Source organism: Echeneis naucrates, chromosome 12, assembly GCF_900963305.1.
Source record: "Echeneis naucrates chromosome 12, fEcheNa1.1, whole genome shotgun sequence".
NCBI lineage: Eukaryota > Metazoa > Chordata > Actinopteri > Carangiformes > Echeneidae > Echeneis > Echeneis naucrates.
Window position 1 is genome coordinate 7,749,326 of NC_042522.1, and position 16,636 is coordinate 7,765,961.

The 16,636-nt window shown below is 42.3% G+C and overlaps 1 protein-coding gene across 4 annotated transcripts in view; it reads right to left on the minus strand.

Moving 5' to 3' along the window:
- Nucleotides 1–16,636, minus strand: part of unc13bb (unc-13 homolog Bb (C. elegans)) — a 59,824-nt gene that overhangs the window by 25,921 nt on the left and 17,267 nt on the right. For all 4 annotated transcript variants that reach the window (XM_029515539.1, XM_029515538.1, XM_029515540.1 and 1 more), the window contains exons 7-10: nt 16,439–16,496; nt 14,668–14,881; nt 1,436–1,729; nt 1,257–1,347 (exon numbers count right to left, since the gene is read on the minus strand). In XM_029515539.1, coding sequence (XP_029371399.1) covers nt 1,257–1,347; nt 1,436–1,729; nt 14,668–14,881; nt 16,439–16,496 — 657 coding nt within the window. The remainder of the gene's footprint in view (nt 1–1,256; nt 1,348–1,435; nt 1,730–14,667; nt 14,882–16,438; nt 16,497–16,636) is intronic.

Here is a 16,636-nt window from a genome sequence, read left to right on the forward strand (position 1 = left end):
ACTGATACTGCAAATGTGTCCGCCAGCCAGCACCGATTCCCACTCTGTATGTGCCTGTGTTTGCCTCTTTGCCAAAAACTCTTGAGGAAACTGTAAACAAGCCCCACATCAGTTTTTTGAATGTAAACAAGCACATGAAGGTCAGATCCAGCATTCTTATACTTGTTACAGTGACAATGTTGGACAGATTAATAAAAAATTCTGATTCATTGCAGCTCTTCTAGCATTTTGCTTTGTGTACTGTTTCTTTAAGTCTTATAATAAATGACACTTAGACAGCTTTCACCTCGCTTTCCAATTATACTCATGTCTTCAATTAACAATCATTTATAGCATGTGTTCGTCTCCACGGGTGCATGAAAGCCATTCGTTACGGCTACCAGAGCTACACCTTTACTGACATGCCTTGAAAAGATTAAAAAAAGGGGGGTGAACTCCAGTTAGCTGAGAGATTCTGATGTTTTCATTACAACTAGTCTCTGAAGATGTTAAAGCTGGAGTTCATGTCGGGTGATATTCAATATATGTTTGCATGTGCAATGCACAAAGTCTCCAGATTCAATATGACACAAATGGCATGTTTCTGTTAAAAAAAAGAAAAGGAAAAAAAAAAGCTTAATATTCTTTTACATAGATCAAAGTACTGTCTTAAGATTTCCTTTCTTTTTAGACATTGCAACTGACCAAATCCATCCCTAAAAAAAGCAAGGGCTCCAAATGGTACAGATGACCACTTATTACTCAGGGAGTGATCCCATTTTCACAACATTATGAAAGGAAGGGAGGGATGTCAATCAGACAGGAGATAGAGGACTGAAGAATATTAGTCACATCCTCCCTATCACAGTGCTGTTGCAAGCGATGAAACTCACCAATGAGGAGAGAGAGGAGGAGGGGGCAAAGATGGAGTATCTGAAATGAACTGCATGCGATGTGACTTAACAGTAGGGTTGTAACGTTTCCAATCTCTATTTAAGAAATATTTGTTTGAGGCACAGAAGAGCAGGGTTATAGTCAATTACGTGGAATCAAAGTACCAACATACAAGTAAGTGATTCTAGTTCACATCCTTGTAGGCTTAGTGTTGCTTTTCACAGATTATCAAAAGTCTTTCTGTTTAATACAACATTTTAGTGCATCTTCTTTAACAACCAGAGAGGTTCAACTCAACCCTATCTGGAGAATTCCAGAGTCATGCTTAAAAGGGTATGAGAAGTGAGATGTTGGTGAAGGAAACTGAATGATGTACAGCCTACCTCCCGGAGCTGAACCCTGACTTTATTGATGGCCTTCAACCAACGGACTCTGGATGGAGTGAATGGCAATGGCGGCCCGTCATCATGGAACCTGGGTAGCAGCGGCAGAAAGTAAATTCTTAGTTCATCTTCAGTATGGCAAATACACAGTTAAGAGAAATTTTGAATGAAAACAATACCTTTGAAGTTTAGAGGACCCTTTCTCTCCTGGGGGCTCATTTTTCAGGGCCTGTCTGACTTCAGGAGATGGCTTATGAATTTCCTGTTTACCAACTATGGAGATTCCATTGGTGGGGAGATGACTGTTTGTGCGTGGCTGCCCGTTGGTGGAAGGATGAAAGCCAGTGCTGTGATAGGAGTGGAATGACTCCTCAAGTTCTGATCCTCCTGTGCTCTCCTGACCAGTCTCACTAAGCTGGGAGCTGGTCTGGCTCAGGTTTCCTGATGACCCAAAACGACTACTTTCCCCTGGACTAAAACGGGGAGAGAAGAGTAAGGAAAATATTCAATATTGATATACTTTTGTGTGTGTGTGTGTGTGTGTGTATGTGTAGTTGTACTCTGTCTGAGGCTAGATAAGTGGGGATTCTTACATAAAATTTCAGAAAATTTTGAAAATTAAGTGCTTTTTATATTGCTGTAGATATCTCTACAACTGCTATTACTATTTTTTGTGTAAGAAACCCCACTTATCTATTTAAAACCAACTTAAAAATACTCAAACTATGTGACAAAGGTCTACTTTTCATGATATCATCTCTACGATCAAATGGTATAGTCACACACGGCCCACGTCATGCCCTAGAAAGATAGCTAAACTTGGAGGAAGGCAGTAGCACGTCGGAAAATAATGAAAATATGAACTGGAAAACACGAGTAGGCTCAAATTTGTAACATGAACTATAACATGCACTACAACTCCTAGGCCTTACTAGAAGGTTACTACCTCAGCATATTTTCTTACATATTTTCATATTGTTTTCCTTTCCTTTACCCGTGAGACAAAGCACATACATGGTATATGAGGCATATTGGTTATATTGTGCTCATAACAAGGGGGTCAAAGTGAAGATTGGAAATGTGGACAATACAATATTTAAGGTTGATCTGGGTTTAGTGTTTTACCTTTTATAAAGCAGTGTTTTTTTTTACTAACTACATTTTTGGGGGAAAACAGTTTTAGATGCTAATCTAAAACATATGAAGAAAAAACATAAAAAAAACATATGAAGTAACACAAATCAGAATTCCATGGTCAAACAAAACTTGCATTGTTTGTAATTTTGCAGACAATTATTCTTACATTTGTGATATAAATGTCCCTCTCCAGAAACTAACCGGAAAACAAATTTAGTCAAGTTCATTGAACTCCCAACAGAAGATACTACTCAAAATTAACTTTATAAACTGTGGAAGTTCTGGAAAATCATTATTAAATCTGTGTCAGAAGAGTAACAATGAGATTATGATGTTCATGAATTTGTGACTTTGCTGCAATCATGCACAATTTTTTTCTGGAATTCTGGTTTGAAATGACACATGAAATGAAAAGTTAACAAATTAGATAACAAGCACATACACACATTTGCGCTAAAAATTAAACAAGATTGGTGAGGATGGATAGCAGGGCTGGACAGGGGATACGTTTTTCTTTGTTTTTAAAAAGATTAATGCATCATAAATGGTGAGGGGTAATCCCATTTATTATGCTTTTACTAGCCTTTTTGCATTCAATAGCTCCTTCTTGGACTGGTTATCCAGCTGCACTCCAGAGGTAGAACCTGTAGAAGGGTTTGTTTCTACAAGCCTTTCCATCTCCTTTGGGGTCAGGGATGCTAAAGGATCTACTTCAGGAGTGGAGATACAAATCTGGGGGTTTTCTAAATCATCAGTGGAACCTACCAATTCAGATTTTTGGTCATCACATGTTGCAACCTTTTTTATAGCAGGCGTTTGGTCACATGCTGTCATGTTGGTATTTTTGGGCTGAGACGTTATAATTTGGGCAGCTTGTGACTTTGGTGGCTCTGCCTGCCAAGGAAAATTTATCTTCGTCCCAAACAATGAGGTGTTGGGTTGCTCTTGTTTTCCAGGAACAGGTTTCTCCTCTTGAAATAAGCCTCCAGAAAGAGTTTTTAATCCTGAAAATAGACCACTGCCTGCTTCTGTTTTAGGCAGTGATGGAGCCACTGTTGGTGAAAACAGGGATCCAAGAGATTTTCCAGCATCACTTTGTGCTGATATAAACCCAAACAGAGACGTAGCCTGAGGTGGCTCTGTATTAGTATCTGCTTGCTTGATATCGGGTGGAACCGATTTGTCACCCTCTTTGATTTCAGGGTCACCTTTAATTATCATGGGCTTTTCATGTATCACCTCTGCCTCAGCAGTCGACATTTCTTTTTCAGCATTATCTGCTTCAGCGGTGAGGTCAGATGTAGCACTTGCTGATGGATTTGTGACAACAGAGAGCTTTGGTGAAGCCGTCTCAGAGGTCACAACAGTACTTGTGAGGTTGCTGGATTTTAATTGATTATCATCTGGTAAGGGGCCCACAATTTTATTTGCATCAGCGTCAGCAGCTGAAGGAGTTATTTTTTCTGCCATGCTTTCATTCTTCACCTGGGGCTTCAGAGTTGTGCCAGTTGTGCCAGTTGATACTGGCTCAGATGACTTGGGTTGTTGTCCCATATTCCCAAATAAAGACCCACCTATGCCCCCAAGAATAGATGCCCCGGTCTGTGATCCTGCTGTCTGAGCAGTGCCTCCTCCCCCAAACATTCCTCCAAGTAAAGAACTACCAGGTTGTGCTGTTGCTGCAGATCCTCCAAACATCCCACCCAATAAAGATCCACCACTCTGGGGACCTGCAGGCTTGGCAGTGGCTCCTCCACCAAACATGCCACCTAATATTGACCCTCCTGTGCTGGGAGCAGTGGTTTGGGGACCAGACGGAGGAACAGAACCTTTGAATAAACCTCCTAGTAATGATCCCCCTGTCTGGGGAGCTGCTGTCTGCGTGCTGGACCCTCCAAATATACCCCCTAATAGCGATGCTCCACTCTGACTGCTAGCAGCTTGAGGTGCTGCTCCTCCAAGTCCAAAGAGTGAGCTCTTCTGCTGTTGCTGAGGTCCTTCATTTGAAGCAGCCGTTGGTTTGAAAAGAGAGGACACAAACCCTGAAACTGCATCTGCTGGTGAATCACCATAGGATTTCCCTGGCTCTGAAGGCTTCTCTTGAACCACAGGACTTACAGACTGAGTAGCTTGTGTTTCCTCTTCAACTTTAGGTAAAATTGCATCTTGACTTGACTGAGTACTTAGAAGCTTTGTACTAGCAGGCTGTTGTCCTGGTGCACATTTTTCAGGTTCTTTAGCTAGAGAACTTAGCTTGTCAGTATCTTGACATTTGATGTCTTCAGCAACATTGTTATCAGTTTTGTGTAAGGTTTCCTCTAGACTCTGGTTTGCATCCTCAGGTTGCATTAGTGTTTCTACCTGCTCTGCACTCTTGGTGGCAGTATCAGTTACAATAATCTCATGACTTGCTGGAGATGGAGCAGGGGAAGTTGAACTATCATCTGTAGGTTTTGGTAGAACAGTTAGACCTGAAGTAGAGTAGGCATCAGTTGTAGTTTTCTTGCTATCACTTGGTGCAGAAGTTGCACTGGGAGTTGCAGGTGCATCAGATACTCCTAATGCTGACAACAAACTTTTACCAGGCATCTCATTAGAAACAGATGCCACCGAAGCTGAAGATGTACCAGTCTGTAGAGTTGATGCCTGAGGAGATGACCCCCCCATAATACCTCCCAATACAGAGCTACTGTTTTGGGGTGTTGAAGTTTGGGTGGTAGACCCACCAAAAATTCCACTTAAACCACCACTAATCGTAGATGTTGTGGCTGAGGCAGCTGATCCTCCAAAAAGTCCTCCCAAGATAGAGCTTCCAGCCTGGGATCCCGCAGTCTGTGGAGCAGATCCACCAAATAAGCCTCCAAGTAAAGATGACCCAGTCTGAGGAGTCGAACCAGGAGTCTTACTGTGACCTACTTGGGGTGAAGGCTGAGCTGAAGGCCCTCCAAACAGACCACCTAGTATAGATGCTCCTGTTTGAGAAGCTGGTGTTTGGGGTGAAGCGCCTCCAAACATTGCCCCTAGTAATGAACTTCCAGGCTGGGAAGAGGGCTGGGAACTGGAACCTCCAGACACAGAGAACAAACCTTTGGCTTGTGGCTCCTTGGGGCCGGTTGGTCCAGGTGTTGACCCTGGTGCGGTCGGAAATGGGCCTGTTTGTCCAGAACTAGGCTCATTATTACTGGGCCCAGAAAATAATGACATTAAACTTTTTCCCGGACTATCAGAAATTAATCCAGATGGTATCTGGGGGCCTGAACCACTCAACATAGACAAAAGACCAGAAGATGGTGGTTCTTTAGATGGAGCAGAGCGTTGTGCTGCACCATCTGTGTTTGTTTCCTTTTGAGCAGCCACACATTCAGAATTTGGTTCCATGGATGTAATGTTACTGTCTTTAATGGTGGCATCTACTTTATTAGAATTTGTGGTATCTACATCGATATCTGCGGATGGACTAACATGCACTTCACTGGAGCTAGTAACAACAGTTTTCCTTGAGAGGTCATTTGAAATTTGACTAGTAGTTACTGATATGGGCACGTTGCTACTGGAAACAGATGCCATTGCGGAAGACCCTTGTAAATTAGTAGTTGATGGCTCTTTGGCGACATCACCAACAGTAAATGATGAATTACGAGTTTGTTCTGGAGATGTTACAACATCACTAAAAACAGAGAGTATGCTTTTTGTAGGTTCTTTGGGTGCTGCAGCCCCTGACAAAGGCAACGTATTTGCACTTCCATCCACTCCTGCTGTTTGAGGAGTACTGGGACTGCCAAACATGGACAACAAACCTTTTCTTGGACTTTCAGTAGAGCTAGACAAGCCGCCCAATATTCCCCCAAGGACTGAGGTGGCTGGCTGTCCTTGTGCCTGAGGTTGAGCTTGTGGTTTAGATTGTGTTTGAGGTTGACTCTGAGTTTGTGACTGAGGTACTCTTTGTTGTGATGCCACTGGTGGTTGCTGAGGTTGTGGAGAAGTGGGCTCACTAAACATTGAAAACAGTCCTTTCATCGGGCTTTCATTCGAACTTGATGACCCAGGCAGGATTCCCCCTAGAATAGATCCTGCTTGAGTTGGATGCTGCTGGGGACTGGCACCACCAAACATGGAAAGGAATCCTGTAGATGGGGGATCTTTTGGAGGAGCACGTACTTGTGGAGGAGTCTCAGCAGTAGGCTTGGGCTGAGGGGGAGGCTGTGTGGGGCTTGATCCTCCGAACATTGTTAATAAACTTTTACCAAGTGATTCCTGTTGGGGAGGTTGTGGAGTTGTACTTGGAGGAGGCTGTTGAGACCCAGTTTTAGGTGCAGCCTGTGGAGTATTTTGCCCACCAAACATTGATAATATACTTTTACCAAGTGACTCTTCTTGTGGAGCTGTAGCTGAAGCAGGTCTTTGGGGCGGGGGTCCAGATTGGGCACCTGCTGTTGCTCCTGACAGCATTTCCCCAAATGAAAATCCAAATAGTCCACCAGATGGCTTTGTTCCTGCTTCCTGTTTTGTCTCCTCTGTACGAAGCATAGTCTCTGAAGGGCTTGTTGAAGAATTCGGAGACAATATTTGCGATCCACTTCTGTTTGGGGGTTCGGTCTGTGGCCGCAAGTTACCACTTTGGTCCATTGTTTGTTGTCTTTGTAGACCCTTAGGTTTAGATGGAGATGTCAGTGAGCCCTCTGTCACACTGGGTTTCATTTGCTGTTTCTGTGGTGGAGAAGGCTCAGTGCTAAACAGGCTGCCAATTGATCCAAATAGATTTGACACGCCTGTAACCTCTTTATTTGAAGGTACACTGCCTGGCAATGAGGTCATGCTGCCAGATTTGCTCTGCTGAGCAGGAGATGTATGAGAATCTGATTTTACTTCCTCAATACCTACTGTAGATTTTAGGAAGTTCATGAAGCCTGCCTGTGGTTGCTCAGATGGTTTCTCCACTGTTATGTCCACCGGTTTATTAGTGGCAAGCTGTTTAGTTGGAACAGCCTTAGGAAGTGTTTCTTTTGATCCTAGAGGCACTGTGTCATTGGGCTGTGTTGGTGGGGTTGTTTGTTGTGCCATGGTAATCTGACGTGAAAGTCTAGGTTTATGTGTAGTTGTATTTGATTGTGTTGATGGAGTCACTTGAGCAGGTGGTGGTATTGTGGGCAAAATTCTTCTTTGTGTAGTAGCTGACTTCTCTGTTTGTTTTTTAACACTTTCTGACTGAGTCACAACAGCAGTAGGTTCTTCTTTAGTGATCTTTGACTTCAGACTTTGGAAACTTGACGAAAGAAGATTCTTAGTTGTTGGCTGTTTTTCAGCACCTTTATCACCTGAGGAAGTGCTTCTTTTGTTGGATTCCTCTTGTGAAGTTTTGCCCACAAAAGTGGATATGAGGGAAGAAATCTTTCTGACTTGACGATTAGGTTGTTCTTCTCCTGGAGCCACCCTCTTTCTCCATTCTTCCTCTGATACATCATCTGCATGCTTCACTGTAACCCCAGTGGATGAACGCCGTCGTTGGCTAGGCTGGTAACAGTTGTAGAGTAGCTGCTGATTTGAATTCACATTAGGCGTGGAGTTCAGGGAAACGGCAACCTTTTGTGCAAGAAATGTCTTCACTTCCTGATTGTTCCAGTAAGGACCAACACGGTCATGTTTACGACAGGAAAGGTCAATAACGCCCTGGCATTGGTCATCATAGATATTACTGGGGTGTCTTGCATCCATCCTGACTTTGTTTAATCTGTAAGATGTTAAATCAAATCCGTGTTGCCCTTGTGACAAGAATGAATTTTCAAACATCTGCGAAAACTGCTCAAGATTTAAATTCATTATCTGATTTCCTTTTCTGAAGGCGGCAGACAAATCTAAGGGGGCATTAAGAAGTTGAGAATCACTGTGTTCTTGACCAGGTAGCCAGAGAAGTTCATCCTCATTGTAAAGAGGAATTTTAAAGCCACACACTAAAACCATTTCATTGTGCAGCCAAGCACTGGGAAAGCTATTGGTGTTCTGTGCATTTCCCCAAGATTCACCTTCAGGGGCACATGCATAGACATATTCCCCTGCTGTATCTGTAAGCAAGGCATAAATATACTCATGATCTGTGTAAACAAAGTAGCCACAGTCTCCATCATCTGCTGGCCACCACATTCCTTGCTCTAAAAGTGCAAGCCACTGTTGATACCATTCAGTGTCTTCAAGGTAATGGAAGTCTTCTCTTTCAGTATTGAGATTTGCTGGATAGTCGGGATCTGTAGCTTGAGTCAAGTTAAACTGACTTTCAGTGATCCTGCCATCAGTATGAATATTTTGAAGAAGTGTGTTATCCATTCCATATTGCCAGTTAGCCGAATAAGACAAATTTGGTGCAGTCTCCTCATAATAGCCTTCATGGTATGAAACGCCATTCAGACTGTATGTGCTACCATAATTAAATGAGTGGCATGTCCCAAAATTTGCAGTGCTTTGTTTAGTAGTTAAGTTTAAAGCCCCTTCCTGATTAAGTGAATACTCCGCATTTCCCAAGTTTTCATAACTGTACCATAGTTTCCTTTTGGGATACAGATCACTGATCCTTTGTTTATTCAATTCATATGGCCCATTTTGCCCTTCCTGGCAAACTAAGCTTTGCCATGATGCAGCAGAGTTAAAGGGTTGATTGATATTTGAAGAGCCGCAGTGAAGAACAGGTGTTTGTAATGACCGATCCTCACACTTCAGGCTATACCGTTGATCTTCTCCCTGAAACTGATAATTCAGTGACTCATTGTGAAACTGCTGCCATAGAGCACTTTCACGGATCCACTGGTTTTCATCATAAGAGGGACTTATTCCAAGGGAATAAGGTGATAGCTGATCTTGGCAAAAACTTTGTCCTGTAGCTCCATACAATGAGGGAGTGCTTCCGCCAATATATGGTGGCATGTTCATGGTTGAAGTTGTGTGGTTTTGTAAAAAGGAATGAATATTTCCTGTGCTGTAAGCCAAAGGGTGAACTAAGTGATGTGAGCCAGCATAATTTAACTGAGATAAATTACCTGCACTGAGTGAGGAGTATGTAGCCTTGGTCTGAAGAGATCTAGCAAAAGTAGATGATGTTCTTAAGTCTAGACTCTCTGTATCAATTGGAACAGGTGCATTGAGAAAAACGTGTCTGCTCAGTCTTGGATTGATGAAACTGGGGACAGCTCTCTGATCGATATTGCTTCTCAAGTCGGAGGTAGTTGTTTTTGATATAACTGAATGAATCTCTGTGACTGTAGTTGATAATTTCTGTTCTTCTGTAGTCTGTCCAGATGTTTCAACCTTTATCTGAGTACATGGCTCATCTGCATTTTTGCTGAGTAGACCAGATAAAAGCCCTTGCCGGGCTGTTTGTGGAATTGTCTTCACATTCTCGTTTTTTTCTTGTGAGGACTGCTGCGTTTTATTTTTGCTAGACTGTGTTTGCAGTGCGGCCTTCTTGTTGACTGAGAAATTATTTTCTTTCTGATGCATTAATTGTGCAGTTGAGGTCTGGCAAGCTGTGTCAGTGTTTTCAGATATTTTTGCTAACTTATTGAATAACCCCGAGAACACAGATTGACTTGCTGCCTCCGGCTGAGTTTGAGTAGTCTGGCTATGTGGCACTTTAACTGTGTCATGGATGATTTCAGGCTGAGGCTGTTGAGCCATATTTTCTGATGATCTGAATAATCCAGAAAGTAAACCACTTGTTGCCGTGGTTTTTGGTGATGAGCCACTTTGTGGTTGATTTTGGACAGGAACGGGGATATTTCTTACCTTTGTTTGCTCAAGGCTTGATTTACTTGGGGAAATTCCATGCATATCAGCTTCTGGCTGTTGCTGTGTTTTTATATTGTCCGCTGAAGCAAATTTATAAATCCCAGATAGGAGTGTACCTTGTTGGGAATGTGTCCTCTGAAGTGGAACTGTTTGTTGTCGAGTAAAGCCTGGTTTATTTGAATCCTTTTGGAACACTTCCTGATTTATTGATCTAGTCCTGAGATGAGACCTGCAGTCTGGACTTTGGGCTGGACTTTGGACTTTCTGCTGGTTGAAACCCTCTTGATTACGTTTAATGCTGCTTTGTTGGTGGTGAACTGTTTGGCTGCTTGAAGTATTCTCAGGAGATGTAAATTTAAGCAAGCCTGACAACACCCCCTCTTGCTGACGTTGTGCTTGTCGATGTTCGTTTGAAGTCTGCTGCTGACCAGAGTAATTGCTGCAGACGTTCCTCTGCTTGTCAGCTTCAGCACACAGCTGTGTATTTTGGGGTATATTTTCTGTTGACGAAAACTTCAACAGCCCTGAGAGAAGGCCCCCCTTTGGGAGAGCTGAAGAGGTTTGTTGTGGGGGATGGTGATGAGGAGTCTGTTGGGGATTACTGCTCCTGGGTGGTTGATTGTTATGGGAAGCCTGCTGAGGCGCACTGTCATATAGGTCACTAGTAGAACCAAATTTAAGAAGTCCAGAAAGCAGTCCTCCTTGTTTTGGTTGATTAGAGCCCACATGAGCAATGTCCTCTGTCGAGCTTCCTTTAAGGAGACCTGACAAAAAACTGTGTGATTGAGATTGATTGGGAGATTCATGCTGCTGCTTTCCATGATGAGCTGCCAGTGGTGTCTGAATTTGTGTATGTTGTGCATGCGAGCCAGATGGCACTTTGCTGTTCTGGGGATGCAGATTACTGGCAATATTCTGATTTGAACCAGAGGGAGCAGAGGTAGGGTTAAATATACTGGAAAACCATCCTTTTTCAGTGCTCTCTGTTGGCACTGCAGAAGCCTGTGTAACGGTGCAAGAGGCTGTTGAAGTAGAAGCATGATATGATTGAACAGGATTGTTTGGGATGGTGGAGGCACTAACATCCTCACTGGATGCAAACTTTAAAAAACCAGAGAAAATCCCTCCCTCTGCTTTAGGACGTTGATGAGGAGAGACATTTTCAGAGGAGTGGAAAGGTTGTTTAGCCTTACTACTCAATGATGGGTCCTCTGCTGACTTCTCCATTCTGGGATCCTCTGTGGCTCTAAACACAGGGTAAACTGCCACAGGGGGAGGTCCCTGAGGTGGAACAGGGACACTAGGTGTGATTAATGAACTTAATGACTTCTTCAAAGGGCTAAAGAATCCTGCGTTTGTTGATTGGGTTTGGCTCACGGGCTTTGGTGGCCCTGGAACAGGCACATTTATTTGTTTGTATATCAGTGAACTGTGTCCTCCTGTTTCATCCTGACTTTGTTCCTTTTGTTTATCTTGTGATGAACTTAATTTTCGAAATTCCTCATGTGCTGCCATCAACTCTGGACCTTGGGGAACACATTTCCCATTCAGCTTTGTATGGTCTTGTGAATATGTGGTCTCTGGTGCCTGTTTGTCTTCATCCAAGTTCCCATTTACCTCTACTGAAAAAAGCTTTAAAGGATTTAATTTACCCAATACTGAGTTTCTTGGAGTACTTTGGAATTTGGGTATTTGTTCTTTTGTTTGGGCCTGACTCCATGTGGGAGCTTTAGTTTCTTCACTATGAACTTGTGTCTTGACATCGTGTGGTTGCTGGGAGGACAATGGATTTAATGATTTTTCAGGAGATGTTTCTACCGGAGATACAACAGCTACAGGAGCTGAACTGTTTGATTTAGGAATAAAGGAAAAGAGTTTTGTTAGTCCCAATTGTGAGGATTGTGCTGATTGTGCTTGGAGAGATGGCACAGGCTGTTTAGGGGCTCCCCCAACTCTGTCAGTGAGAGAACTAAATAATGAGCTCACAGCATTTTTTACCCCTGAAACACCCTGGTCAGAAGAGGTGTGTGATTGGGCTTCTACTCTTGGATCCTTTGAAGAACTATTTTGGTCATCACCAAAAGAATCGGTTCTGTTGCTTCCCAAAGATGACAGCCTAGATTTACTTGATTTAGGAAGGGAACCATACTTGCTAATTTCCTCCTCTTTTTCAGCAAGGTATTCAGAAACCGTTTCAACAAGACACTGGAGCTCATCCATAGGGTCTACATATTCATTACTTGGTTCCTCTACAGGAGAGAGCATTGCCTCTGGAGTCCATCCTCCAATTCTAGCCTTTCCACACTTCTTCTCATGAAGGCCCTGAGAATTCTCTGTGTGGCCAAAAGAATACCTGTCTCTATTATGCTTAGCATTGTCTGGGTGATGGTTTCCTCCTGCCAAGTCATCAATCTCCTCCTCTGCTCCTATGGAGTAGTGAAGATCTTCAGAACTCACTAAATCAAAATCAAACCGTGCTCGCATTCTAGCATCTTGTTCTTTCTTATATGCCACATAATTCTCCAATGTGTGGTCCAGCTCATTTTTAGCCCACATCCTCGTCTTGTAGAGAAGCCCATTCTTGTATGGCCTGAGGCATGATGTCATGCGCTCCTCCTCTTCCTGCATCTCCACAACCTGCCGCATAAACAGCTCCCCTCTCTTCTCATGGAGCAGTGCAAGGTCAGAGGGAAAAGCCTCTTCTCTCATTTCGTCTGCAGCTGCACTATGCAAACCTCCAGGGTTCCTTATCGTTTTCTTTCGCCGTCGATCAATAGTGTCATAGCCCTCAGGGTAGGTGGAAGGCAGAAAACCACTATGTTGAGTAATTTGACGGACAGAAGAATGTGGTGGCTCAGGGTACGGTCTTCCCATTCGAAGGATAACATTGTCCTCCTCATCATGTAAGAAGTCACTAAGCTGAGGCTTGCCCTGCCCTTTGTATTTGTTTTCCCAATCTTCAACACCCATGCCAGAATCTACAGGTATAATGCGAACCTTTCCCTTCTGGTTTAATAATCTAATTTAATAATACATTTATGAGGATAGGAAAAGGTACAAGGAAAGAAAAGGCAAACACACAAAAAGAGAAATCCAAATAAAAACAAGTTAAGCATTAAGAAAAAAAAAGAGAAATTAAGCAGAAAACATGCAAACAGACAGAACAAGTTCCTCAGTATAGTAGTCACTTTTCAAATAATACTGCACCTCTAACATTAACAGAAATTGCCATTTTTTAATATAGCTCATACAACTGTATGCGTGTAGAAGTCTCAGCTCCTGTTTGCATGTGCCTCTCTGAATATAGATCTTTGTAGGTCCCAACAGCAACAGCCACGCTTAGCAGCATTTCATCACTTGTGGCAGCATTCATGAGAAATTCACACTGAATCACCCCCCTATGGCACAGGTTGAACAAGCTTTCACCAACGAAATACATGTGTATGTTACCGACCGCTCCCCTCCATGTGTGACATGGGGATTTCCTCTGAGAAATGGTTAAATCAAGTTCAGAGCATTTGAAGCTATCAGGAACTTTAACCACCACAATAGACCGTCAAGACAAAAAGAAACTTGAACAATGAACTTGTTCCTGGCTTTAATCCCATTTCTTTTTCTGATTCTGAATTATCCGGATCAACTCTTTATCAGTCCACACAGGCAGATTTGCAGCAGTCTCACTGGTCCACATGTATTTTGTCACAATCCGTGTGCAGTAAAGTATATTCAATGCACCGAGAATATTTGTCTTATGGATGGAATCCAGCTTAAATTTATTTACTTAGACATGTTTAATGTACTACTATTTTTTTACAACAGTAATATAATGTTTAATATTCTCTGAATGAATGGCCATGCTTTTGGCCATCTTCATTAGATTTAGTTTTTAAACATAAAAAACGATTAGTATGCATTAATTGATAATGGAGAACCAACAATAATATGCGTTAAAAAGCTCCAGAGTTTTATTCACTCCAGTACTTAGGCTGAGGACACAGAGTCTGATCCATTCTGCCTCTGGAGTCCATATCCCTGCTGCTCTACTGGAACAGCTGAACCAATAACTGTGGCAAATCGGAAATCCAGCACCCACAGAAAAAAAACCATGATGCTCCAGTGTAGCCAAAAGAAAAAAAAAACAAACAAACTTAGGAATCATTTATTTAAAAAAATGACTTCTGTCAATGTAAAGCTAAATATTCTATTATGTAGTTACATTTTATGGCAAAAGAAATTAAAAAACTGTACAGGTAAGGAACTGAATGAGAGAACGTGATTGGTTACCCTTCGAGAGGTTACGCTTGTTCACTTCTAAAACAATCAGCTGTAGAGTCTTTTTTTTTTTTTTTTTTTTTTTTTAAATCAGATGCATTTAGAACAGCTTTGGGCAAAACACGGGAGAAACATAGCTGACAGTACTATTTACAACTTGACCAGAAAAGTGCGTTGGCTTAACAATGTCTGAGTGCGTGACTAGTGTGTGTGCGTTTACAATGTCTACCTGCTTCCTCTCTGGTCTCTGTAGTCTAGGTCAAAACTGTGAACAGAGTCTGTGCAGGAGTCTGGGTGGTGCAGCATACGAGGTCCCATGGGGTACTGGTGCATGGAGGAGTTGGGCTGAGCCGTTGTGTGATATCGTGGGGGAAGACTGTTGCTTGTCTCACTGCGGTAGTCACTGTCCCGGTCATCTACAGCACTGTCCTGGTCATCCAGAGCTGCAACAGGCAACATGATGATGTAAGTGCATTAAGCAAGGCTGAAACATGAGTAAGTCTGCTTTCTTTTTTACATAAATAAGCAAAATTTTCATATTCTGCTTTTTATCAAACCCATGTGAAAGTGGATAACGCATTTCAGTTTAAATTTTGCCTGGAAAAAAGTGTTTAGAGCTCAAGTAACAGAAATAAACAAACTGGGGTCAGTGGATACCAGGTTACTACGGAGGTTGAGAGAGCAAAGGTCATGCGCTTAAAAAAAAAAAAAGGTAGCCTTTATTCATGCAAAAAATATCCCCAATATCTTCCATATTGTTAAATGAAGTATACTGAGCTGTGTCATCATTTGGGTTTCCTTCAGATTGATCTGCAGTTACATGTAACTGCTACACAAACACTGCAAAAAACTCTCATCTGGTAGAAGAAGCAGAAGAATAAACAGAAGCAGGAAAGAGGAAGGAGAACAAATAGAAGCAGTACAAAAGGAAGATGATGAGAGAAGAAGGGAACCCTCATAAACTTCTTTTTGAGAGTGACCTCCGAAAATGTCTTTGAGGAAGGTGGTCTCAGCTGGAGGGAACATCTGAGTGCAGGTGTTATCTTTTCAGAGCGATAAAGTGAGAGGGGGAGGGATCAACTGATCCTGTTGATATCTCTTCTTGCAGAGGAGGACAATGAAATGTCAAGGTGATAGAGAGATATAGCTGAACAAATGCTGCCACCCACCAGTTTAGTGATGAAACTGCAAATTTGATTTGCAGATTTGATAGGGTATCATCCAAAAGCTTGATTTGCAATGGCCAAATATGTCTGAAATCCTATGACATTCTTAAAAATAGAAACATACGCATTCTGTTGCAATCTTCCTATCTCTTTTTTGCTTGTAAGTTTCAAACCACTAATTGATGAACTAGGTACACACAAGCAATGCAACTTGAACGTCAGCATTGAGCAAATTTAACAGGAAAACAGGAGGAAAAGGTAAACCAGTTAAAAATGGACAAAGGGGATTAGGGAGACAGTAAGGAGTGTTAGAGTGAAATAACGAGCATAAAATGCATGGAAACATTCTATTTTCGATGTTATTTGGGGATAAAGGACATTAGGACATGCAGAGGGCACTGAGGATTGTCCAGGGGGGAACATTTCATCAAAGTGTGTTTTACATACTCAGTGGGTCAGCCCATCCGAAATAGTTGCCTGGTGAAAGTGCACACGTTAAAAGTGAGAGGCACAGTCAGAGGAGCTAGAAAGGTGTGAAAGTAAAAAAGTGTCCTTGTGTTGCAGAAGTGGTAGGATAAATGAACCTTATAATTGGAAACCACACTGTCACAAAGGTAAGAAGAGCTTTAGCATGCAAGCGATGGACGCTTTGTAAAGCATTTATTTATTGAATTAATCTGAAGTGAATAGTTTTGACTTCAGCAGATTAATCTGTTTCTCCATTAGGCAGAATAATAGAGTCAAGTGAGCAGAGATATAATTTCAAGGAGAGGTTGAAGGGTGTGCAATTGGCCCCATCTATTGGCTTAGAGCAGTATAGGCAGGCAAACTCACAGCACTGGGACGCTGCAAATGGCAGTGGGCGACTCTGGATGTCATCCTGGAGAGGGTACTACAAATGAGAGAGAGAAAACAGCATGTGTCATGTCTGTTGACATAATTAACAGGAAAAAAAAAAATAAATCAAAATGTAAGCTATTATTTAACTCAGGAAAGGCAGTGTGGTTACCACTGCAATACATTGACGTGCTG